The following is a 25,775-nucleotide window of genomic DNA, read 5'->3' as shown; positions in this document are numbered from 1 at the left end:
TATATCCTAGAATACTTATTTGTACACTGTATTGAGAAAAAGAGTATACTTTTACTTTAGTCCTTCTTTTTACTGTCGTCGTCGGTATTACAGTTATCGATGTTTGGACAAAAAGGCCTTCAAAATTTGAAAAATGTACAAAGGGCTACTTTGTGGTCTAACCAAATCTTACATTATTTTGCAAACGCAAACGAGCGAAGCCGTCAGAACATCTGATCAGCGGAAGCATCACATGAGATGTTTCACAGTATGTAAGAGTTATTTCAGTCGTTCAAGAAGGACGCCGCCAAAACATTAAATAATTCAACAGTGGAGATTTTTAGAAACTACATCTTTAAATATGTTCAAAAGCAATCAGGTTTTTCTAGCCAGCTATTTCAATTTATTTCGTTCCTGTCACTGTGTAACTAATATTAACAATATCGGTGGAAAGACCAATTTGATGCAAACTTCTAAGATGTTCTCGACCGCAGCTGATTTTTTAAAAATAGGTTTGTTATCGTTATCAGCACCAAGATGTTCTTCTCTTTGTTTCCACGGACTAAAAGAACGTAATGGTAAGTACAGTAGATAAATCTGAAGGAGAAATCCTCCCTATATTTAATTCTAAGTTCCCTTTATAAGAAATCATTTTCATCCGGCAAGTTGTGACCTCCAAGGTAATACGCGGTTGATTTTCCATCGCGTGCTTCCCATAAGGCTTTTACGTGACCGAAGTACGTGAACTTGTTTAAACCGGTGGTACTGCATCTATGTAATCACTGTCAAACTAAACCATCAGCCTCCCTCAGCTTTGTCTGAATTTGTTCATTGGCAAGCAATATAATTTTCTTCCCGGCCCACCCCAGAGGTCTTTGGGGCTGTGTGATGATATTTGCAGCCAGGGAGGATAGGAGAGGGAATATAGATAAGCAGGATCTGGTTTAGAGTGGAGTATCATTCACTGGGAGGCTGGAGAGTATTTTAAAGGACCAGTAGTACATTCTAGACTTATAATTGTGCTGTTCAGTGCTCTTACTCCACTGGGTTCATGATTTCCCTAGACAACATATTCTCCTTTTATCTTTAGCAAAGGTCAAACCACAGCATTTAATGATCAGAATGACAGTCAGCAGGGAGAGTTACTTATTTGATCTTGGGAGCTTAAGGTTAATGCTCTTTTATTGCAGGCAAGGGCTGCTGGAAAAGATCGAGTTCAAACTCTTCGTACATCACACCCAGCGGGGTTAGTTTTCATTTTGATACTCACAGGCTGGTCAGAAGACTCCAGGAGAATGGTTAGTTAATCAGTCAATTACACTTCCCAAATGTCTAGCGATGCATGCTCTTTTTATAGGAATCTATAAGGTTATTAATAATGACTCTCTGCATTAAATTAACTTTTCATTTTTGCTCAGTTGTGACATATCACAATTGAATATAGTTAGCAGTATGTTGTCATTTTACATAGGGTAATTTTATTAGTATTATCAACTGATCTGATTATGCAAATTGGCCACCATAATGAGTTTCAGACATTTCAAGTTTAAGCCCTTCATCAGAGCAAATGGTAGTGTTGTACAGTTGTTGTGTTATAGAGTTGATGATCTGCTGGTTGCTACATATAGGAATTGTAGCATTACATGACGCTCATTAATGAATGTAGGGTGTATCAAGGGTCTTCAAGGATCAGGAAAGTAGCCTTGCAAGGGATGTGAAAAAATGTGCTACAAATGGTATAGGCTTATTATCTGCTAAGGTTTTTGGAAAATTTGTCAAGACTAATCAAGATTAAACTGTTGGAAGATGACTAAATTTGCCCTCTGACTTGAAGCTTTGAAGAAATTATAGGTAGGAATTGACTGTAAATTGTATGATATTATGATATGTAGGGTAGCAATTATTCTTTCAACAAGCTACCATTGTGGAAGACACTTTGTCACTAGCTTGTAAGAAGCCTATGACAAGGCTTGTGGTACAAAAGGCAAAGTTGACAGCTGGGCCTGCAAGGAGCCTGACACAAAAGCTAAGATCCTCTCAGCCATCATTTCTTGTTTTTTTTTTTCTAGCCACTCCTGTTGCAGCCTATATGAGCTTAGCTTACCCACAGGCTATTTTACTGCATAAATGTTTTTCCTTTAATTTTCTTTTAAACCATGTTCTTTCAGGATTTACAGAAGCACAAGCTGAGAGCTTGACAACATCTTTGGTAGATATAATCACATCAAGTGTTCTTAGTGTAACAAATAGCACTGTGTCAAAAATTGATCAGGTGAGTACAGTCGGGTTGCGACATAAGAACTGTCAGTGTGACTCAATTCTCATTTTTGAGGGTGTCAATGTTCTTATGGGAGGGGGGGGGGGAACAAATTGAATATTCCCTCAGGCCACAAGATAGTAGCTACTTCTTGCATTAACCCTTTCACCTCAAAGAGTGACTAGCATCTGATTTCTCCTTACAATATCATCCCAGAACAAGAAAATGTATAGAGAACAGTATGGAGAATGATGAAATTAGAAGATCCTCGCAGCTAAGAACACTACTGAAACTAGTAGTTGTAAGTAGGACCTGAAAAAAATTTTTTCAGGCCCGTACGGGATTTGAACCCATGACCTCTGTGATACCGGTGCAGCGCTCTACCAATTGAGCTAACAAGCCAACTGGGAGCTGGTCAATGAATTGGGTACAAATAAACATCCGAGTGAATGAAGATTTTAGATATATGAAAATTCACATATTTGCACTGCGGTGGAAAGATGAAATTAGAAGATCCTCGCAGCTAAGAACACTACTGAAACTAGTAGTTGTAAGTAGGACCTGAAAAAAAATTTTTTCAGGCCCGTACGGGATTTGAACCCATGACCTCTGCGATACCGGTGCAGCGCTCTACCAATTGAGCTAACAAGCCAACTGGGAGCTGGTCAATGAATTGGGTACAAATTCATTCGGATGTTTATTTGTACCCAATTCATTGACCAGCTCCCAGTTGGCTTGTTAGCTCAATTGGTAGAGCGCTGCACCGGTATCGCAGAGGTCATGGGTTCAAATCCCGTACGGGCCTGAAAAAATTTTTTTTCAGGTCCTACTTACAACTACTAGTTTCAGTAGTGTTCTTAGCTGCGAGGATCTTCTAATTTCATCTTTCCACCGCAGTGCAAATATGTGAATTTTCATATATCTAAAATCTTCAGTATGGAGAATATTCATGCTGATGTTAGGCTGTAAAGGATTTGAACACCCACAGCATTAGCAAATTACTAATTGTTCTGTCCATAATAATAGAGCTTTGTTCCTCATTCAGTATGATGACATCCTCATCTTCAAGGAGAGGAACACCAGTCATAATTACTGAAGTTATGCATAAGAAGGCTTTTTGGATGTGATATCCAAATCAGAACTGTGAAATTGGGTCTCCAAAAGAAAAATGATAAATCTCAATTTTCTTTTTTTCCCTTTCAGTACTCAGATCAGAAAAAAACTTTGTTGAAGTTCACTTTCTTCTGGGCTTTGAATCTATTTGCTTGAGTCTTATTTCATTTTGTGAATGCAGTAGTTATGTATAGCTATGGTTCTGTAATATTGTGTTCCTTTCATTTCCAGGAAAGGCTTGAAGTGAAATTTAAAGGCCTAGTTGATTCAGTCAGGTATAAGCACTTTTTTTCTTAATCCGCATAGCTCATATCATATAGCATCTTAGGTGTATTGTCTCTTTGTTCGTTTGTTTTATTACTGGTAAGTGGATTTGTGGTGAATGGTATTAAACTCTTTCTATTTCTCCTCAGAAATGAAATGTTCCTTCTCGAACAAGGAAAATTTGCTCGTATTCAAGAGGAAAACCAGGTACAAATTGGAAAAAGTGAGATTTAATAGTTCGTAGTAATCAATAGGGGAAGCTACTGCATTTGTCATCAGATTATCAGTGTACACTTTCAACTCAATCAAGTCTGTTTAAAGGGGGTAAGTTTCCAGAGAAACTGTGGTGCTGCGTCGGTTGAGGGTATTGCGAAATAATTTGGTTTTATCAACTAAGTTGATAGTGTAAATTGGTCACCTTAAAGGGTTTCTGAAGCTAGCGCTTCCAACGTTAGCCCCTCGTCAAAGCGAATCGCGTTTAGTCAACGCTTGAAACGTGAGCTTTACAATCTCTTTACGGCGGCCAACTCAGCGTCTCAACTCAGTTGATAGAAAAATTATAATGTTATAAATTATAATCTGTTTAGAATACGAGAAGTCCCCTTTTCCGACGCGATTCGTCTTGCGATACCAAACAAATCAGCGAAGGCCATTTTCCGCGCTGTTTTGCCGCTCGTCCAATGGATCTCCAAAACGCAGTAACATGCTTTGGCTCGCGGAAATCACACGAGGAATACGTGCCATCGGAATAAAATACACCGCATTTCAAACAGAGTTCTGACTAAAAATTACTTCCTTCCTCACGCCACGCGCCTTTGTGACTCTGATAGAAAATATGGACTGCTCGTGGTCAAATGTTTGTGAAAGATGGTTGATATTGAACTGAATTTGCTATTTTTCTTTTTCTTGTTTATTAGAAACTAAGAGACGAAGTTAAATCCCTCAAAGGAATTTTACAGGTAGAAACAGCATCAATGATTTTTTACAACTTCTCATTATAGTCAATATCTTGGATTTTAATGACGTAAATCAAGTTCTGCATCTGATGATGTTGCCCCTTCTAGGACGAGGTGGCAAAACTCCGAGGCGGAATGGCACTAGATTTCAGCCTGGAAAAGAGTCGTATCAAAGAAGAGGTTTGCTCTAAAACACTTCTGCACTTGCCTTGTGTTTGGTTCCAGTTGAAGGTTTAAAGTAAATTTGCGTCCCTGTGCGAATTACTTCGAGTCTACTCATAAGCGTCTCAATTCTTCTGAACTGCTTCATTTCAGCTTGCACAACGAGACCAGAAAATTAAGGACACAGAAAACAGAATAGAAACTGAGGTAAGGCTGGCTGAGAACGTCTGCTATTATTTCTTATTGTAATGTTGCGCGTTGGTAACAGATGGAACAATTTTCAATTGAGTGTCGAAAGTAATCCGATTGGATTAAAAGTAATTGGGATCGCTTTGGTTTTACTAAACCTTGCTCAGTGATTGGTCCAGAAAACACGAGCTATCCTCTCAATTAATCAGATGCAAAACTAAAAACAATTCCCGCGCATCAAGCAGTTTTCTTGTTTTCACTTTGAGGTTTCATTTGCGAATGATAGTGTAAACCTCTGTTCTTATCGGATAACTCTGGTTTTGGTTTTCGAAACTCAGTTTAAAACTGTTCTATTTAGCTTGGCTTGATATACTGGTTTGTGATTAATCTAGGTAGCCAAACTGGGGACACAACTTGAATCTCAGAAGCTGGATTTAATCAAGTACATTGTCGGTAAGAAGCCAATATTATCCTCGTTGGTTATTCGCTGTTTTGCAGTTGTTTTGCTACGAAAAAACTGGGTGCTCACGTACCGACGACTTTTCTCGCGGCGTCGAAGTCTCATAACATCGCCCTACTCAAGGGCATGGGTGGCATCTCTCAGGCGATCATTTGGCGGTGTTTAAAAATGTTTTGTTTTCACTGCAACTGCGAATTTTCAGACGCTTTTTGTGGAATAATTATATTGGAGGTCACCATGACTCGGTGTTATGAAGAAAGTCGCGCATTCGTCAGCTCCCTAAGACTAGATGACCGTGACGAGAGGATGAGAGACAACTGTTTGTTTTGAGATATTTGTCCAAGTGAACTGGTGGGTCGATATCTAGAGGGGCGGGAGAGGGGGGGGGGGGGGTGGGGGGTGCGATTGACTGTACGGTTGTATTCCGCCCGAGAGCTATAGTGTTTTTCAAGCTGGATGTATTTATATAGCAGAGATTTCACATGTTGAAAATGTGAACGAGCTTATCCTCAACTGGGCTCTAGTCACTCAAGCTGACAACACGTTAGCTGGTGAAAAGCCTACGTGGTCACAGTTGGTTGTGTTTCAAGTGTTTTCGATCACACATTTACGTCTGTTTTGTTTTTTGTCAACAGGAAGTTTACTGTCTTGTGTGACGCTTTTCCTAGCTGTCTGGCGATTTGTGAAGACGTAAAAGAATTATCCAAAAAAAATCATTCTACGATAGCTTTTTATTTTGGGCTTAAATTTCGCGTAGTTCGCGGGCGAGTTACCGCAACCGTGGACGTTTTCGTCGAAAGATTCAGATTAAAGGGGCTATCTTTGACTTCCAGGATTGATCATTATGCCAGCTCTCCTTACAATTTTTAAAACACTGTCAAGTACACACTTCATGAGAATCAAGAAATTCATCAATCGGGTGACACTTTGGTGATCGAACCTCAAATTCTTCAGACGAGTTAACAGAAAAATATATCATTTTCAGCTGAAAGAATGGGTCTGTAAATCCAAGGAGGAAAAAGGTTAAAATAATGTATATACCTCTGCGCGGAATACTATAACAGCTATTCCACTCCTCCTAGAGATTATAGACTATTATCTCTTCACTCTTCTAACAATTACCGAAATTTATGAAAATTCCGAGTTCTAGAGATATTTGTGTCGTCTAACTTTCACCATGTATCATGATGAAACTGCAGAAGTCGCGTTTTTTGCCAAATAAACCCTATTCCATTTTTTAGGGGGAAAAAAACTATCTATTGCAGCCTTTGATACAAAACATCTTGCCAATCCAAAAACTGCCCTTTTCGGTCCTTTTATAACAATGATCCTCGATAATACTGCGAGATTAGGGTCCCTATTCTGTCTATACTGGCAGTCTATTTATAAAGGATATTACAGACAACCGTGCTTGTTAAGATTTACTTTGATATCAGAAGGTATAAGGTATAAGAAATTAAAGATTTTTATTTGCCTCCAATCAGTGTCATTAGTTTTTATTCAACGTGTGTGAAACAGCTTCTGACGGGCTCGTGTATGCTCTCGGTATTGTAAATAGCTAAAAGTTTGGCTTTCGGTTGGAAGATATTGTTACAGTGTGGCGTACACATTTTGCTTCAGTTGGAGGTTTGAAGTACGAAGGTTTCAGTGGGGTGATGCGAACCTTGATTTATTCATTTCGCATCTCTGTTTGGGAGAAAAAATGTGTAAATTATGGCATTTAGGTCTTGAAGAGGCACGTGTAATGTTATCATACATTAATTTAATTCATACATAATCATACATGTTAAAACAGGATAGTTAGCGTTAAGGGTTTTTTTTTTCTGTATTTCTTATCTTGCTTCATTTTTTACTTATTTCAATTTTTATTTTGAATAATGATAGTATAACACGCCCAGCGCGCTCTAACAACGTTGTAACCCCTATATAATGAAAATACAAATCCTTTGAAAGACCATAAAAAAAACCATAACCTGTTCAATAGCACAAACCGAGAGATTATCAGTTTATAATCCCACGCACAAACCCATTCAGGAAAAATAGGGAACTTTGGCTTCCTCTTTCTCCCCAGTCCTCGCTGTATACTACTCCGTATTCAATGAACAGAATGATAAGCAAACTGTATTTTTTTGCGCGAGTGATCGCTTGAAAACTCGTATCTTCACTTTGAAATAGGTTTCCACTTGAATTTTAGTGCTGATTTCATCTCTTATCAGCAATGTAAGAAACTCGAGAAGCATGGTAAAAAGAGTTTGCTTTGGTCCGCATATGAAAGTTTGTAACGTAAACAGAAGTTCCCTCCGCAAAGATAATTGGTGCCATTTATCCATTCAGGGACGCCGAAATTAATTAGTTCTTTAGTGTTGTTAAATGAAGAATGACGTTTCATATATATATATTTATATATATATATATACATTTACGCAAATAAAAGGTTTCATTGCGTCATATACACGTAAAGACGCAGCAAATCTGCTTTGTTACACTCCACGTAGAAGTTCTACTATCTAATTTAAAATCATTTCTGGTATTTTTCCTATGATATTTGGTTTTTAAGAACTTGTTATTTGGTAATTTTAATCACTACAAGTTTCAACGAAGACGTTTTGGTTTCCATATTACACTATGAAAAATTAAATGGAAGAAGTTTGTCGATAAATGGGTGAACTTCATTTCAGACAGACAGGAACAAGTCGCCCCAAAGCCTCCATGGCAACAATCATGTCCCATAGGTATACTGCTGGTTTTATTCGTTTTGGAGTCAGTTTAATTAAATTTTCCATCTATTAACACTTTGTAAACGAAAGAAACTATCGTTGTGTTTGGCGTATGATTGCGATATTTTGACAGTTTAATATAGCAAGGCTTAACGACTGACACTCAAAACAATTAGCTGATAAACATTTAGTAAATTGCCTTTCTCCGTAAAGGTCAATGTACCTCAGCCCAATGTAAATTTATTGGTTTGGTTTGGATTTACATGTGGACAGATGGAGTCAAGGTGTTGACGGTTTTTGCGTCATCTTGAGTCGTTCCAGATCGATTTAAAAGTAGTCCCTTTTTTCAGTAACCGTGAGAGCCATCACTATCAGTGAGATTGAAGTAACGATGACGCCAATTTATCTGACCAATAACCAAGGCAGGCTTCATAGGGTTAGGGTCAGGGTTGTTTGACTTCTTCGGCGACTTCCCTTCGGACACGTATGTGATTGTTTCCGCTACCTCGTTTACGAGAATTGCGTCGTTCCAGAGAAGAAAGGTAGGCTAGTGTTTCGGCTACTTTTGTTTTACTTTGCCCAGCACTGGAGCCTCACGAATTCAAGCTTGGCGATCTGGTTTCAACTCGAACTTTCCGCTAAAATTTAATTACTCTACTTCCCTTGAAGTACGCTTTTCAGTAATTTACAATTAGTCGTATCCACAAACTGGAACTCTACGGTGTCCAAAGCTGTTTTACGTTTTCCTTGACAGTTCTGCTCGGCGGGGTTCTTCTGCATCTTCAAACCAAATTCAGCCAGGCTATATTTATATAAAAAAGAACTTGGGCATTTCCTACAGTAACTGTGCGCTAATTCTCCCTTCAAATTCAAGCCGCCCTTACTCTCTGGATATGTTTTTGAAGTTGTTTTTATTCTAAAGAAGAATACACCACAGCTAGTTTGTAGACATGGAGCTTTGAAATAGCTTTTGAGTGTAGACAACCCTACCGACCGTAATTGTAGTAACATCTTGATGCAATTTTACAATCATAGTAATCTCGGTTTTGCGGGCAAGGGCTTTGGTCATATTCCATATGATATCATATCAATCTTTGATGATCAAGGATTGAGAAAAAAATTCTTTATTAAGTCGCGTAGACGATCATCATGCGGCACTGGTGCCAAAGGTTGATAAACATTTGACAGCTTTTAAATCAGAAACAATCTTCTTAACTTGCGACGGGAAAACTTCGTTAATTTGAAGGTTTGCCATTCCATTGTTATGGCTGCTGATTCAAAAACAGAAATGTGGCTAGAAAGAAAACGTTGTGCCTGGAGCTAAAACTAAAAATATTGCCTGGTTTTAGACAGGGTCCTTTGGTTGAAAACACGTCGAAGATTTATCCGCAAAAGATCGTAGAACATGCACCTTTATGAATTTACACCGTCGATGGATTTTAAAGGGCTCCTTTCATTAATAAAACCAAAGACATATCACTTAAATCAAATTGACTTGGTGTTCTGTCCAGTTTCCCTTTGCCTTTCCTTATCGAGCGGAAGCATTAAAAAACGAAAGCGTCCGAGAGAGGCTCTTATAGCTAATTTGGAAGAGCTAAGACCAAGAAACATGTACATGAACAAACGAATCATCGCCGTATAGGCTAATACAAACAAAACTAAATATTTGGAATATTTCAAATCAATACTTAATGGTATTACGCGATTAAGCGAATCTTTCTCTCTACAGGTCATTGCTTTTGAGAGCGAATTGATTTGAACAGATTGAGTTGTAAAGTTCCTTAACCCTGTAAGTTTGATATTTCCGGCCGGATAAACGTCTTTGACATTAGATTCCAACATGTTCCATAAAAAGGTAAAATTACCAAGTTATGCTATTACCCGTTTTCGTTCACGTTTGAATGGCGTCAATTAAACTATCACCTTTTCCGCTGACCTTTCCGTGCCGCAAACCAAACTGTGTTTTCAAGTCTTAGCTGACATAAAAGAACAAAAAAGTTCTTTAAGTCATATTTAATTAAACAAGTTGCAATGCAAACACAGCCTGAACTAACATTAAAAACAATTCAATGTTTCGGCCTGAAGTAAGTTTGGAGCACGTACTGACTATAATGACAGTAACGAGTCACGGAAAAGGAAATTGGCTCCGCAGGCTCCTGGCTTATTATGATCATTCCTAAGTTCAAATGACCGTTTACCGTTTTGATTTGGTCAGTTTTGATAATTTCGCGTTCCGTCACGAATGCTGAAGATCCAGCCTTGCATTTTTGCGATCAAACGTCTTACTGGAAAATTGAAATTTTAAATAAATAGGAGCACTTTTATTGCTTAGAAGAACTGGAAGGATACTTCAAAACAATAGCGGGGTAGTGTGGAAAAGCATTGAAAAGGTAAAGGTAAAATCAAACTAAATAGTAACTAAGGTAATTTACGAGATAAAAGACATTTAAGCGGATTCCAAATGACAACCTTCAAAAATTTAGGATGAATTATTCAAGAGAAACGAAAGATGACGTCGCTTGTTCATTTCTTTCCTTTGTCCTATTATAAAACTTTAAATTCAAGTTTCTTGCAGCCATCCCACAAAGTAGAGTTGAATCGAATACTTCAATACGTTAACACTCTGTCATCTGCCTTTACACTCTGCGAAACTAATTCAGTTGTTGTGGTTTTCATTAGAAAGATATCAAAGTTGCCACATCACTCGGTAATTCGGTGAAGGCTCTACAACAGTCTCCGGAATGAATGTAAACAATACTACTGGCGGGAACGACGTGTCATCCTGCATCTTAATAGAGGATCCTGCGGCAGCTAAAATCTGCAAGACGTTAGCCTACTGCTTGCTCCTTATGGTGTCACTTATTGGAAACACTTTGATCATCATGGTAGTTTATCGGGACGACAAAATGAAAACCACTACAAATTTACTCATCGTAAATATGGCCGTTTCCGACCTCCTGGTTCCAATATTCGCCATGCCTCGGGCCAACGTCGAGATAATCTACGGAAATCTCCGATGGCTTATTGATGGCGCTTTCGGAGAAGTACTTTGTAAACTCACAGCATTCTTTCAAGACATTTCTACGCAGGTCTCCGTTCAGACCTTAGTGGCGATCGCGGTGGACCGTTTCTATGCTGTTTGGTTCCCACTAAAAGCTGCGCAAATCAAACCTAAAGTGAGATACGTTATTCTGCTCATATGGTTGATATCAGCAGTTATCCACGCCCCATATCTCTACGGATTCCAGATTCGCACTTTTGACGACGGTAAAACATACTGTTTTCTAGGATGGTCACGAGACGTTGCGAAAATCGTCTTTTTACTGCTGATAACATTAATTTATGTGGTACCGCTGATTCTGATAACAACTTTATATGGTTTAATAGTACAAAAGCTGAGAAAGCAGACACTTTATGGGGTACGGAATTTAGTGGTCCACTTTAGCCACCGCGAAAAGAGAAATCGCAATGTTCTTAAGATGTCTTTGGCAATTGTGGTGGTATTTTTCTTTTCAATGTCACCGTTTGTAGTGTATCTATCAATTGATCTCTTCGGTCCCGTAGGTTCACTTTGTCTTTATAAAAACTTTCGCTTTGTAACTCAGTATTTAGTACACTGTAATGGCGCTTTGAACTTTTTTACCTACTTTATCTTCAATCAGAGCTACCGTCACGGTTTCTTAACGATTCTTTCACGAGTTTTCTGCGCTTCTCCTTACCGTTGTCGCTGGAAAAAAGAAGTGGTATTGACTTCACCCCCAACCAGAGGAGAATCGTACTCAGTTGTCAGAGGAACAATTAACTATGGACTGGACTCAGCTCAAAAGGATGTTGTACTTACTCAGCTGCGCTCACTACACGAAATTGACTGAGAGGAAGAGACAAATGAAAATATTGATAACACCTGAACAATCTGATCAATCCAGGTTCTCGATGTAAATGTCAACCCTTAACACTTTAACATCAGTATGCACTTTCCATACTGTTCTCCATACATTTTCTAAGGTGCTGACACTAATTTTGATTAACAAACAAGAGGTTCTTTAATTAGCCATCATTTCCTTTATTCTCCTGACCTTAATGTTTGATTCAGGGGTGATATTGTAAGGAGAAATTCCTTGCTAATCACTAAGGGCTAAAGGGTTAAGGAAACATTAGAGGAAAGCAAGGTTTCAAGAGTTAAACATCAAATCTCTTTTTCACTCTACCGACTGCTGATAACGAAACCTTTTGACAATGATGTGACACTCGGAGTGCGTTCCAGTTTTATGATAAGTCATATTTTGAAAGGGTGAGCTGAGTAGCCTCATTCGCAGCCGTTCTTTAAGATGTCACGAAATTCCTAAAAAAGCATTATTTGAGGATGTGTCGTGTGACATCCTAACGAATGGCTGCGAAGGAGACTGGGAGCAGCACGAAATATTCAGATGAGTCATGTAAGGGTAGTTGAGGGGGATGAAATTATTCCACGTTGAGTAGCCAGGCTCTTATGTTTTTTTTTTTGTGCTGCCGAAAGAAAAGCAGCGAGAGAAGTAGCATTCAAAAATCTGTCAATACACGAAAAATGTATCTGTTGTGGTTCAATTTTATCTTTGGTTCAAATTTTATTTTCCTTTGTTTCAAACTCATTATCATACATTACAATACCCAAAAACAAAGGAAAATAAAATTTGAACCAAGGATAAGATTGAACCACACAATATCCATGCCGCTTGCGAATCCCTTGTGCCTATCTTGGAATGTTTCTGTAGATCCGTTCCTATTTCACACAACTGAAGAGAATCACTAAGATGACACTGAAGAATGACTAAAAACGCATGTGAAGCGGTGAAATCTGAAAGAAATTGGGTCGACGTTGTTGACTGTCTCTCTAAGTGAAAATAAATGAAGTACTGCCATATTCAACGAAATGATTTTGTTTGATCACGCGTCTGACATGCAACACTATGGTGTGTAATGTATAGATTGACCAATTAAACTTCAAGGGTATTAAGCAGTTTAAGAGTTATTTGGTTTTATAGTCATAATCGGCAAATAAAATAGAGTAATAAAACTAAAAAAGGCCGGCAACCACACAACTGTATAATTGTTAACAGCATTTAATTAAAACAAGCATCAATACAAAAATGTTACAGCAAAAATTTCAAAATTATGAGATTTGCATCACAATTCCTGTCAAGAGTATCTAAAATATACTCATTTACCATTTACAGTTAAACTGCTCCCTTAGTATACTCTGCAAATTTTCCCCCGAATTTTGCAATGAAGTATGTTTCGAGTTTCAGCTACCATTGCGGTTTCGTGGTACCTTTTTCCCGAGTTTCCGTTTTTAAAGGTTTATGGAAATGTGACTTTAGACAGCTAAGAAACCGCACGCAGTTTAAGGAGTACGCTTTGACTACATCTTACAAAAACATGTTTTATCAAAGAAACCAAGGCAGTAAAACGGTAAATTCCAACCTCTACACTTACGCTTCTTGGTTAAAAGGATCTGAGAAAAAACCTTTCAAATGGAAATCAATGTTTCAGTCATCATATAAGTGGTCTTCATTCAGGTCATCTTCACTCTCCGTATTCTCATCAGCAATTACATTCATTTCTTCATAATATTCAGTCCAGTTTATAGGTTTCGAATCATTTGAGGATTGTCCAGAATTTTTTAACGTCATTGGATCTTTTAGTCGATCAAATCGCCCAAAACTTCTCACGCTCGTCATTTCTTTACTCGCGGACACTGAAGTAGGGAACTCCTTGGGTTTATCATTGACAAGTCCACAAAGATCTATTACGATAAATCGTCCAAAAGCAGTCAAACAGACAACCATGTCCTCTGAGGGGCACATGGCCATGCCCAAGATACTTTCTCGTCCTCGCGCAACTATGGTATATGCAGCAGCTTTCCACTCACCCAAATCCCACAACAACACGGTGCAATCCACGCCATAGGAGATCAGGTAACGACGTTCTTTCAAAAACTGACAGAATTCAATGCGTCCAAAGTGACCGCGTGGTAATTCCATGAGGCTGGGCTCTTTATGAGTATTAAGCGCGTGGACGAGAATTCTGTCGGCAATGCAGCAGGCGAGTGCCTCATTGTCTGTCGACACTGTGCAGTGGGTTATTTTTGTCAAACTCTCGGAGAGGGCCAGGGGGTTCCAAGGTTAATAACGAACAAAGTGGTTGCTTATCGTATTCGAAGATTGAGATTTGATACGCAACACAGATTATTAATTTCTTTTCATCCCTTGGGAAGCACCAACAGTGCACCGGCTGAAAGCCCAGAGGGGAGTCAAAAAATTCCATCAAAACCTCCTTATGGACATCCCAAACAAAGAAACACGGAGAGCTATCAGCCATCTGCGTACAAACGAGAAGTGAAGCGCCGTCCACAGAAAATGTAAGAGAAGTAACGCGACACTCATGATCTGCCGCCCTCACGACTACTGGAGTGGCCTTATCTCCGAAAAACAACAAAATCTCACCACCTCTTTCCCTAGCCATTAATTTTTCGCCCAACGCAGAAGAGCAGAATATGTATTTTGTAGCATGGTTCACTCGTGAGGAATGACAAGACATCGAATCGGAATCTGCTGTTTTTGTTTGTTTCAACAACACAGAGGTATTTTCAAGGAAGACTTGATTGTCAAACGAAAAGAACACCATCTCAATTTGTTTCGCTTCACATGAAAACAACAGAAACCTCAGAAGGCTTGTAGGAAAGTCCTTTATCAAGATAATCCTCTCCATTTGATTGGCACGGAAAAAAAAGCCAGCTTGGTTTCCAGGTTCAAGGTGCAATGGGATTAACCCCGAAACACTTGACAGGATACTACCAGTCTTCAGAATGAGGGCTTCCAGAGACTTGTTCGTCGTGATGTAAAGAAAAATGCGACTGTCATCAGTGAAAGCAAACTGATTCACTTCCACGACAACATAAACGGGGTTTCGAAAATTAAAATCCTCGCAGTCGGACACCCTCTCAAACAAATTGCATTTCTTTTTGATAAGGTCAGGCTTCACCGCAATCCACTTGCGATCTAAAGTAATCTTTGACTTCTTTATGAAGGGACTATTTTGGAATTTTGGGGCATGCATGATTAAATATGGCTCCCACGATAACGGACAAAAAAACTCTCCTTGGACGTAAACGCTAAGCTCTATTAGATCGTGCCATCTTCCCTTCCACTCTGCGAGCAAAAAAAAAGCGTTTAAACTTGCAATCGCACTGAGAGAAAAGCGTTGATTCCAGCCATGCAGATTTTCCCTCATTTCCAAATTGGAGACCCAGGTCAAGTGACAAAGATAGAAAAATGGATTCAACTGGACATCCGCTGAAAACGCTTCTTCTAGTACAGGTCTTCCGGTCTCCACATTCCAAACCTGAGTAGGAAAAATGTCGGCTTAGAGGTTGATAACACGCTGACGAACGAGTGGTGTGGATGTCTCTTGGTATCTTTTTTCAAATGATAAGCGTCTTCGTCGGGCGTTTTCAAGTCGCAGAACTTCACAATGAAGAAACTTCTCAACGCCCATTTCCATCATGAGTTCAAAATCACGCCGTAACCCTTCATGGTCCAACAATTTAAACAGAGAATTAACTTCAAAACTATCCATTCGTTGAATCTCATGTGCGGCCCACGAGCATAATATATCTATCAAGGAAAATGCACAAAGGGGCATACTAGCAGGAGAACGTGATTTAACAACAACATACTGGCCATCAAAAATGAATGAACCCCAAACATAATAATGGTTATTGTGTGCAAATTGAGGTAACTCCCTCACACAACCTTCCTGCAAAGAGAACATTTTGTTAAGCCACCCGAAAAATAAAAACTTACTGTCTGGGCGAAACTCAAGATGACCAATTCTTTCTAACACAACCGGCTCTTGAAACTCCTCAAGCGTACACGCATCCAATATATAAAGAAGTGAGTCTCTTCCACCGGCTGCTAGAAATAGAAATTTGCTGCTAGAAATTTGTTATCAGGAGACAACGCAAAGCGGTGTACATCGTTTGGAATTTTACAAGACGGCCAAGGAAGCCAGCTACACTCCATACCATTGTTTGAAACAACGGCAGGAATCTTTAATTTCCTCTGTACCAAATGGGACGTGTTACTGAAGCAAAAATGTAGGTGTTGACATTCCAAAAGAACATGAATGTTGCTCTCAAGAGCAAGACATATCTCTCGCAGAACGTTTTTTCGCTTGTCGCTGAGCCCGTGACAACCAACTGAGAATTTGAGATCAGCGATTACAGCGTATATTTCACTGCCCTTTCCTTCTATCCTCTTCCAAAGAAACTGGTAACATGTTAAGCAATTGAAAACGACGTTCAGCGAGTCTCTGTCTTGGTAACCACACAAGAAACGGACACCAACACCAACAAAGTAATCAATTAGGACCTTCGTGACCGAGGGTTTTTCCAATTGCTGATGTTCAGTGGCAGCTGAGAGAATTTCAACCACCACATCCCTGAAATACTCACCTGCCTCAACCCTATCAATAAACAATTCCCGGGAGGACTCCTTTTCAGTGAGCAATACTGGGATCAGTGGAGAAGGGGCCACTATCGTACAACCAAACAGCTTCTTATATAGATTCTCCCCTACTTTCTGAAACACCCTGCTAACATTTTGCAGAAAGTAATCCTGAATATCTCCTTGGAAAACATCGTCAAGTTGAACAATCTCGCCTGAATGCGCTACAGCATTTAAATCTTTTACAATGTAGAAGGCACATAAAAACATTCCTTTGCACTTTTTTGCTACGTCATCCGCTGCGTAGGGAAAACAGGAGAAGTCGACGCTCTTTTCTAGAAACAGCTTTATGTCCTGTTCGTGCTGTCTATAAAACTCTAGATTTTCGCTGTTCCCCGCACAGATTTTAATGCAGGGATTGTATTTTTTCAATCTGAACTGCACGGTGTCTTCTGAGCGACTGGTAATAAAAAACACAAGCCATTTCGGAAGCATTGGAAAGCGGCGCTTGATAAGATCGAGAAAATCTTCCCTGGACTCATATTTTGTCTCATTAAGAGCGTCAATAACGATCAACATTCTCTCGCAAGAGGCATTGCAGTTGGCTAATGGTTCTTGTAACAATTTTGTAAACAATTCGTGTATACCTATTGCAGAATTGCCTAAAAACTTTCTAATACCACCCTCTCCTCCCACAAACTCATTGTACTGAACATTACATTTGCAAAGTTGACAAGCGATGGTCCCTAGAAGATACCTGGGATTGTTTCTTGTGCCATCATTGTGGCGGCAGAAATAGGCAGCTGCTAAGTTCCCAGTCGTTCTTGATTTCTGTGCCAGGACACCGGCCATCACACTTTTGCCGACTCCCGCATCGCCAAGAAGTACATACGCTCTGGACTCTCCTGGGTTCTCAAACCATCTGTAGAAATCATCAAAAAACCACTTTCTTGTATCTGGATGATGACGCTCAGCAAAAAAGGTGATGTCTGCTTCACAACTGGCAATCTTTGAAACATCGCAAGGAAACAAGTTCTCACCCAACGCACTTTCAATGATTTTCTTTAAATGAATCGAATGCGTATATCATTGGATGTACATGCGCCTGATAATATTTATAACGACGAGGAATTACAATTGGAAACTTCTCACAGCACATATTATACAATTGGTTTTACTCGTCAGGCTTGTGTGACAAATCGATCCTTAGCCTAACTTTTTAATTAAAGGAGGGGAAGGACAAAAACCAAATGCTGTCCCCCTTCCCCGGGCCAATGTTTTTCATCAAAGTTTTACACGATACTGCTTAGCTAGCAACATTGGAAAGGAGGGAGTGCGGGATACATTACGTTAGATCACATACGCTTGGTGAACAGTTATCTCTTGTAGCAATCACATGTCTCAACTGATTTAGCATCTGTCTGTCACCACCTGGTATCCGCTTCAAGATTAGCACGCAGAGACAAAAATATTACAACTGCATTCCAAAGAGAAATCAACTCAAAGTTTAGCCAAGGACGCGCATCTGCTTCGTTAGTAGTCTGCTAGTCTCATCTAGTAAGTAACTGTTCCTCGCGTAAGTTGAGGTAAAAGAAAAGTTCTTATTACCATAACTGATTTTGGTGTCGCTTGAGCTCTTCTGCTGTTCTAAATTAGTGACACGTCTTTCCATGCCTTTTTTCTCTATTTGAAGTTTACTCAACTTGTCCTCGATTTGGAGAACTCTACTTGCCAGCTCCTCGAGGGCTGTAACAGCCTCCTGAAGGGCTCTCTGTAGCTTCTGTTCATCATCATCTACTTTAGATGTAAGGTTGTCGACACTGTTCTTCAGAGCAATGAGATCGTACTAAACAGCCTTTACCAGATCGGGGTCGATAGTAGCATTCATACACAGTATGGCTCCTGTTTAAAAAGAAGTTACGTTGTGAGATATAGCCTTTATCTTGTAAGTATGTTACGTACAATCCGTGTAAATTCCTTTATTCTTGTTTGGTATTCTCTCCTGTTAGATTGAAATGAACAGTAAACACTCCCATCTGGTCAACTGTAAGGCAATGTATTAAATCAAATGGTACTTAGAAGAGGAATAAAAGCTACCTTTGTTTTGCCAATCATTCAGTTCTCTTAAGACAGCAGTCTCATCGGCACTAAGCAGGCCCAAAGATTTCACCAGCTGCTCCATGTCAGCAAAGCTCTGCTGAAAACCTGTTAGGTCCCACTTACTGAACTCACGGTGAGCCCAGGAATTCCTGGCCTGCCTTACATTACCAGCTGCAGTCTGGACAACAGCAGGAAACACAGGAACTTTACCAAGCAATGCAAGCAAAGCTGACGCATCACAATGTTCGTCAAATGCGTTGAACTTGGCTATGTGATTCTCCACATACAGCTTGGCAAAGTCAATATAGGACGTCACCCGGTAGTCAAACGTGGAACAGTCATACTTTCCACCAGGTTTCCTGGGTAATGAGTTGTTTCCATTGATGTTCTCATACCTTAAAGCCACGGTGTGCCTTTGGAGTCGCCCTATGTAGCTCTGAGTATGGATGCTATGGCTGGTTTGAAGATTTCCGTACTCCTTCTGAATCTCTTGTTCAACAAACGCTCGTATTTCTGCGATCAGAATCTTGTTTAGAGCAATCCCGAAGACTATCCATCTTTTCTGGTTGTCAGAAACGTTCATGATAAAATTCCAAAGATGAGGCTGTCAACAGCTTAAGGCAAATAGACCGAGTTCTGAAAGGAAAAAAAGAAAATCCTCGGTTGAATGATTAATTCAATTGATTAAATTAATCATTTATTAATTGAAAGATTGATTAGTTTATTAATTTATCATAAATTAATAATTAATCATTAATGCATTTTAGATTCTGCCTCCAGGAACCACCCCATAAAATTCTGAAGGGGGTAATGGTCCATTGTCCACTTTGCTCATCCTCAAATTCCCTGTCCTAATTAACTCGTACATAAAGTAAATAAAATATCATAAATATTAGGTTTGACTGCAAAATTAACTATCTTACAAGCATGATTCACAATTAAAGAAAGGATTTTGAGCTTCCCTAGCTTGGCTCATGACTCAAGCTACCATTATTGCAATGAATTGAGCTTCTTCAGTTCTGAATGTATTGCAGACCCTGTGTCACTAAATAAAAGCTACTAAACAAAAAAAAATCTGGAGCTGCACACATAAATATAGTGGTTCTTCACTCTGAACATTCTCAGTTGAATTGAAATTTGAAGCAATGCTGTCGTGGCAGGAGAGAAACAATTGATTACAAGGAGAAATACCTTTGAGAAAGGACAAAAAGCAACCACTGCAGACTCAATGCACATGTGACAAAGGGATTGGTGATCAAACCCAAATCACAGCAAAGAAAAGCAAGTTTCCTACGGTATCATCCTAGCCTAAGTTGTACTGTGCATAAGACCCTTTACGGTTCTTCAGTGAAAAAAAGAAAGAAAAAGCACACACACCAAAGCAAGTCCAGCAATACTAGAACTGAAAAAAACTCATGAATTATTCCTAGGTCATATTGATAGGAACCATACATGTATGTGTCATGCAGTATGGACAAAAACAAATCCAGTCATCATCTTCTCTGAAAAGTTACATCTCAATCTGATCAAATGTAATAAATCTTAGCAAAAGGAATCCAAATTGAGCCAAACAACACAAAAATTTAAAAAAAAACTTATAAAATAAGGTATAATGACCCTGTAAGGTCATTATTTGTGTTCTACAAAGCTGTGCCTGGCCATTAAAGTAGAACAACACTGATTAGAAGACACCTAATATGAAGTTGAACCTCTGATATCCAGATTTGTGGGGACTGGGCTAAATAGCTCAGAAAATTCAAGAGTCTGGATTATTGAAAATATCACTATAAATGAGCCATAAAGAATTAACTGAATACAGATCATTTAGTCAATATTCAACAAGAATCAAAGTACTTTCTCATATCATTTGGCATAATTGCCAAAATTTTCCAAAGTATATACAAAAATATTTTACAATGACAACGTTTTATGAGCTAAAATGCTGATGTGAATCATTTTGTTTAAAGGTACCACTAACCAGGTATGCATTTTGCAAATTATATCATATTACGAAGCTTCATTAATGGAATAGCATCAACATTGATTGAGTACATCTTCTTTGTTTGCTGGGAAAAAATTTGTTTTGAATCTATCATGTGACAAAGTGATATTCATGAAAAAGATGGGACCGAAGAAGGGAGTCCCCACAATCAAAAAATCCCAATAATCAAAGTTTTGAATTATCAAGGTCCAGATTATTGAGGTTCAAATTTGAAAACATCAGAAACTTTAAATCCGAGTGATGTGTTAAATGTATGTAATCAACAGCTGTGGCATATAGCACATTTAAAGAAAATTGAAGCTCTGATTACATCATCATGGGTCACCTTCATAAGCTTAACAATCAATTTGAAACTGTTGTTATAATACCTGGCAACCTACATCATTCCCACTGATTACCTATATACAGGTAAACCTGGTCATCGATCATTTTTTAGCACATGCCGAGTAAATTAGGAGATTGTTGTGAATGATTGGCATCTGTCATAGAGACCAAAGATCATACTTAATCTAATAGAGAAGCCTAGAGCTGGCATGCATTTCTTGAACATTTACTAGTCTGGCAAATAGGTATGCCCTGAAATGCCCCTGTCTAATGATCAGTCAAACACCAAACATTTCCTAGCATAAGAAAAACCAAGAAGCAGTTAAGTGCTGTTACATTGTTACATGGGTCTTTTAAAGGAAGAAAAATCATAGCAGATACTCTGGTTGATCCCCATGGATGTATAATGTTCTTTCTCAAAGTTGCAGTTAAATGTTTGAGAAAAATGTATCATTGTGTACTAGCTGCTTCTGAAATACTTACATACATACATACTAATACTGGAAAGCCGTCATGAAAACGCCTGCAGGAATCCATGCCTTGTTTATTAAGAGGCAGAACATGAGAATTTCGTTCCGATAAGATCTTTCATAGATAGAATGCGCGGGGTATCTGGGGTAAATTTAGCACACAAAGTAATTTTCTGCTACAGACCTTTACCTCATCCCCACTATGTTTTGAGCCCTTTCGATTTTTTAAACTAATTTTCTATCGCTTTTTGTTCTCAAAAGTTTCCCTGCGGTTAGCGTGACAGCGCAGTGGCGTGACCATAGTCATGTGATCACCGATGATATGGGCTACTTCCGATTTCGTTTGTCAGGAAGACAAAGATCCAATGTGAGCCTCTTCAAATTTTAATCATTGGCCCGCAGAAGTGAATATTTAGCCTCTTTGAATTTCGTTTACCGTTCGTGCAGGAGTGACATTTTTCGTGCGTCGTGACACCATGTCGACTTTTCCAGTTCTTCTGGAAAGTGAAGGGGAGTGGACTTCAGATAAAACTGTTAGACTCTTGTGATTAAGAATTCCTGCATATTTCGTCCCTGATCCTCAGTTGCTTCACGACTTTATTACTGGTTTTCAGACCAGACCGGACGATGTGTTCGTTGTAAGCTATCCCTGCCTGGGTTCAAGAAATTGTCTGGCAGATTTATCACAATGGTGTCCCATTCGTGGAAGAGGCAGCCAACCCAGATTCAACTCAGCCTGACATTAAAACTTTACCTAGCCCTCGTCTTCTAAAGACCCACCTCTCTTATGAAGCCATCCCTAAAGCTAAAAACAACAACACAAGCTGTAAATATATTTACATTGCTCATAATCCTAAAGATGCAGCAGTCTCAAGCTATAAATTTGTGAAAAGCCATGGATCCTCAACAGGATTGAATGCGCCATGGGAATATTACATGAAGCTGTTTATTGAGGGCAAAAGTAAGCACATTACCTTTCAGAGTTTTTTTTTGCACTGACTAGGGGATGTGTGCTTAAAAAATCTTAATGTTTACAAAATTATAGAATTTAAACTTAGGTTGCTGTAGGCCAGAGAAAAAAAGATATAAGACTGCTTGGCATCAGCAACATTGTAGAAACCAGTTCCTTCAATTTATTCTTTGAGCCATTTTACCAAATTAAAGTATTTGTGCCACAGTAGAAGATATATTTTCTTAGAGTTTCCAACCTATAACCAGCTTTCCAATAATCCCTTGCTTCCCATGGGTAAACAGTGCTTGGCTTTAGGAATTTGCCAATGTACTGCTGAATGTGCAAAAATAATGGCCCAGACCCTCATTCTCCTTAAATGTAGATGGTTTTTCATACATTATCTAGCTCCTGGAAAAAATTATTTCAGCAGATTGGAAGCCAGAATAATAAAAAAAATGATGCTATTTTTTGGGCTGGTCAAATTATTATTGGCTTATCCCAACCTAACCTTTGTTCAGGAAACACATCAATTCAGGGGACACGTGCCCTGGTCCCAAGGGTATCTCTGAATGGGAGGTTTCACTGTATGAAATTTGGTTTGACTAGGGATAATTTTCTGGAGAATTAACTTCAGTGTCACTGATCTGTTTTATGTTTTAATTCATTTCTTAGCCATGTGGAGCCAGTGGAGTGATCATGTTCTTGTATTGTGGAAGCACAGACATGATCCTAATGTTCTTTTCCTTTAATATGAAGACCCTCAAAAGGTATGTGCATTTAAATTATGTTTATTCCCAGTTTTTATTCAAAAATAAGAATAACAATTATGAGAAAACCATATTTTCAAAACTTAATAAATTAACAACAGTAGACATTATATGAACATTTCAACTTTTTGAACAGATTATTAAATGTATGAGAAGAGTTTGTTAGATGCCCACAATTACTCATGGGAAGCAAACATTAAAGTCAGATAATGCAATTAAGTAAATTAAAATGCCTTTAATGTAAAGTTCAAGTTAACTCTCTGTTTATGGAGAGACACCTGTTATTATTTCATTCATTTTTTTGTACTTTGTATTTTGTTTTTTTTATATGGCAAATAACAGTTTGAAATAGTTGACAGCTATTGAACATGAAGGGTCATCTATCTAATGAAAGGTAATTATAAAAATGAGAATGAAGATGCTTAACAATACACCATTTGATTCAGGGAAGCAAAATTGTACACCTCAGTGATAAAACTAATTATTAAATAAGATATATTTTTTAACTGCTCATTCTGTTTGATGACTTGTATTGTATGCACCTAGGTTTAGCTTCATTTTCTCTCAACCCTTTAACTCCCACATCAAATTTGTAATTCTCCTTACTGTCAACCATACAATTCTTATAATGTTAGTTCAGAGAATTTAGTATTGGATCAACTAATTATCCCCAAATTGATATTTTTCTTTATTCTCATCACTTATCTGGTTGACATTGTATTGATATTTTAGCAAGAAATTCTGTCTTGGTCACTCATGGGAGTTTAAGGGTTAACTACCAGTGTCATGCCATTTTGATCCCACTGTGTTGGTCACCTCTCAAAGAGGAGCAATTTAGGGGTCTGTTTTGATGGTTATGTTACACTTTTAGTTACTTTTACTCTCTTTCAATTTTATTGCACATTTGCATGGCATGCATAAGTAATAGGTAATACGTTTTATGTTCCATATTTTAACCAAACCTCAGCTAGCTGTTCCCCTGAACTTGAAAACAAGGATACCCCCCTTTTTGCAGCTGGTTTGGCCAGCCTGATATGGGAATAAGGGAGACTCTGTACTATAAGTATAGTAGATCATGAGATACTAATTATCTGCTCTAAAAGATGGATTAAGAATGAAGGAGTGATTATATTTCCCAGCCTCTGCCAGATGATCTTGCTGATCTCATTGCTAAGCAGTGCACTTTTAAAGGAAGGATGAAGAATGTTCAAAGTTACTTGTTACGTGGCAAGGAAGATGGTCCAAAGCTTCTCCAGAAGGGTGTGGTTGGTAACTGGAAGGAACACTTCACCCCAGAGTTGCACGAGAGAATTGAGAAGGAAGTAATGGCAAAATTGAAAGGATCTGGACTTGAGTTGGACTTTGAACTGTGACACATCATAATTTTCTGCTTTGCATGGGCACTATGAAAGTTATCATCTGTATCAAACTGTGACAGTCATAACTTTTATTTATAAGAACTTTATTTAAATAATAACGTATATAGTATATTATGATTAAAAAAGGGTTATAGAGTTGATACTGATGACTTTTTCTTGATTGCCTGTCACTGAAGGATATGAAATCATTACTGTTTACAGAAGAGTGTCATTCAATGAACTTAAAAAGCTGAACCAAACTAAGAAATTCTCTGCGTTGAACTAGCGTCGGTAGTCTCAAGGATTTCAGTCGGTCTTCTTACGGAGTGTCTTTACCAATGATCCATCTTGTAACGTTCCTTTGCACCCGTTCAAGTTTTTCAATGAAATATGCTTGGTGAGGATTCCACGCTTGACAGGTGTACTCTAGTATTGGACGGATCATGGCTTCATAACCAGTAAAAAGAGCCTTAGAAAGACATAAAAGACATTATAGAGACATTAAAGTCGAAGCAAACAACGTTATGATCTGAATTTCCAAGGCCACAGTCTATCTCAACATTAGCCAAATGAGCAGGAGTGTTGGGTAAAATTAAATCCAGTGAAGCTTCTCCTCTGGTAGGTTTATTCACAAGTTGTGAGAGGCCAAAACAATAACAGAGTCTCAGAAGAAATCGCTGATGATGTCCGGCTGTCATAGAGCTACAAGGTTCCAATTAACATTGGTAGATTAAAATCCCCAAGCAAAAGGATATTAGATAATGGTGGAAATTTCTCTAGCAATTGGACCAGTCAAGTTAGGTATCACTGTTAGGAGAGCGGTAGTATACTCCAAAAAAGTATGTTGGGCAGGAATTGAAATGGACTTCACACCAAAGGATTTCATAGTCCGTTTCGAGGTCACAATGTCTATAACAGCAAATGTTATCCCTTAGAACTAACAAAACACCACCACCCTTTCCATAGCGATCTTTTCGGTAGATATTATAATTAGATGACAGGACTTCTTGATCCATTATATCCGGGCTCAGCCATGTTTCGGTTATAGCGATGATGTCTAATTCCTTTGTAGCGGAGGCCCAGGGTTCAGTTGATTGTCGTTAGATATTAGAAGGAAAAGAATGAATAGATGTTTTCTGGTAGAATAGCGATGGCGAAGCATCGATTTTCCAGATTTGTCGAACTTTCGGTGACTTAGCCTTGGGAATGTAGCGGCCAAGAC

General features: G+C 38.7%; 4 protein-coding genes and 1 pseudogene across 7 annotated transcripts; 3 read left to right on the top strand and 2 right to left on the bottom strand.

The window, feature by feature from the left end:
* The first annotated feature begins 282 nt into the window (after nucleotides 1–282).
* LOC131775426 (mitochondrial calcium uniporter regulator 1-like) lies at nucleotides 283–6,860 on the top strand. The gene is made up of 10 exons (XM_059091533.2): nucleotides 283–557; nucleotides 1,170–1,277; nucleotides 2,148–2,251; nucleotides 3,581–3,624; nucleotides 3,763–3,820; nucleotides 4,531–4,572; nucleotides 4,678–4,749; nucleotides 4,885–4,938; nucleotides 5,313–5,373; nucleotides 6,016–6,860. Exons 1-10 carry the CDS (start codon nucleotides 341–343, stop codon nucleotides 6,072–6,074), a joined length of 819 nt encoding a protein of 272 aa, XP_058947516.1. The 5' UTR covers nucleotides 283–340; the 3' UTR covers nucleotides 6,075–6,860.
* Nucleotides 6,861–8,409: 1,549 nt separating this feature from the next.
* On the top strand, nucleotides 8,410–12,541 carry LOC131775436 (neuropeptide SIFamide receptor-like). 4 transcript variants are annotated; one of them, XM_059091549.2, is made up of 3 exons: nucleotides 8,410–8,639; nucleotides 9,827–9,886; nucleotides 10,777–12,541. In XM_059091549.2, the coding sequence occupies exon 3, from the start codon at nucleotides 10,839–10,841 to the stop codon at nucleotides 11,967–11,969; it is 1,131 nt and encodes a 376-aa protein (XP_058947532.2). In that variant the 5' UTR covers nucleotides 8,410–8,639; nucleotides 9,827–9,886; nucleotides 10,777–10,838; the 3' UTR covers nucleotides 11,970–12,541. The 4 variants fall into 4 exon arrangements, with proteins under 4 accessions (XP_058947532.2, XP_066020068.1, XP_058947530.2 ...); XM_066163971.1 differs by having other exon boundaries at nucleotides 9,827–9,952; XM_059091547.2 differs by lacking the exon at nucleotides 9,827–9,886.
* A 941-nt stretch (nucleotides 12,542–13,482) lies between these two features.
* On the bottom strand, nucleotides 13,483–17,997 carry LOC136279613 (uncharacterized). The gene is made up of 4 exons (XM_066163554.1): nucleotides 17,944–17,997; nucleotides 16,160–17,642; nucleotides 14,365–15,497; nucleotides 13,483–14,231 (listed from the first exon to the last, which is right to left on the bottom strand). The coding sequence occupies exons 1-4, from the start codon at nucleotides 17,995–17,997 to the stop codon at nucleotides 13,623–13,625; spliced, it is 3,279 nt and encodes a 1,092-aa protein (XP_066019651.1). The 3' UTR covers nucleotides 13,483–13,622.
* Nucleotides 17,782–21,715, bottom strand: LOC131775452 (uncharacterized). The gene is made up of 3 exons (XM_066164478.1): nucleotides 21,661–21,715; nucleotides 18,678–19,316; nucleotides 17,782–18,482 (listed from the first exon to the last, which is right to left on the bottom strand). The coding sequence occupies exons 2-3, from the start codon at nucleotides 19,261–19,263 to the stop codon at nucleotides 18,427–18,429; spliced, it is 642 nt and encodes a 213-aa protein (XP_066020575.1). The 5' UTR covers nucleotides 19,264–19,316; nucleotides 21,661–21,715; the 3' UTR covers nucleotides 17,782–18,426.
* A 237-nt stretch (nucleotides 21,716–21,952) lies between these two features.
* LOC136279918 (sulfotransferase 1C2-like) lies at nucleotides 21,953–23,206 on the top strand (annotated as a pseudogene).
* The last annotated feature ends 2,569 nt before the right edge of the window (nucleotides 23,207–25,775 follow it).

The sequence above is a fragment of the Pocillopora verrucosa genome, chromosome 3, assembly GCF_036669915.1.
Source record: "Pocillopora verrucosa isolate sample1 chromosome 3, ASM3666991v2, whole genome shotgun sequence".
Taxonomy (NCBI): Eukaryota; Metazoa; Cnidaria; class Anthozoa; order Scleractinia; family Pocilloporidae; genus Pocillopora; species Pocillopora verrucosa.
This window is presented reverse-complemented; position numbering and strand designations above follow the sequence as displayed.

Bases quoted from the DNA above. Each gene is read 5' to 3' on its own strand.
- LOC131775426 (XM_059091533.2), top strand. From the start codon at position 341: ATGTTCAAAAGCAATCAGGTTTTTCTAGCCAGCTATTTCAATTTATTT. The intron at 1,278-2,147 runs GTTAGTTAATCA...ATGTTCTTTCAG, and splicing joins CAGAAGACTCCAGGAGAATG to GATTTACAGAAGCACAAGCT. The intron at 3,625-3,762 runs GTATAAGCACTT...ATTTCTCCTCAG, and splicing joins GGCCTAGTTGATTCAGTCAG to AAATGAAATGTTCCTTCTCG.
- LOC131775436 (XM_059091547.2), top strand. From the start codon at position 10,839: ATGAATGTAAACAATACTACTGGCGGGAACGACGTGTCATCCTGCATC.
- LOC136279613 (XM_066163554.1), bottom strand. From the start codon at position 17,997: ATGCTAAATCAGTTGAGACATGTGATTGCTACAAGAGATAACTGTTCA. The intron at 17,643-17,943 runs GTATGTGATCTA...ATTCATTTAAAG, and splicing joins GAGATAACTGTTCACCAAGC to AAAATCATTGAAAGTGCGTT. The intron at 14,232-14,364 runs GTGCACTGTTGG...GCCCTCTCCGAG, and splicing joins CCCCTCTGGGCTTTCAGCCG to AGTTTGACAAAAATAACCCA.
- LOC131775452 (XM_066164478.1), bottom strand. From the start codon at position 19,263: ATGAACGTTTCTGACAACCAGAAAAGATGGATAGTCTTCGGGATTGCT. The intron at 18,483-18,677 runs GTAGCTTTTATT...CTTTTTAAACAG, and splicing joins GAATGATTGGCAAAACAAAG to GAGCCATACTGTGTATGAAT.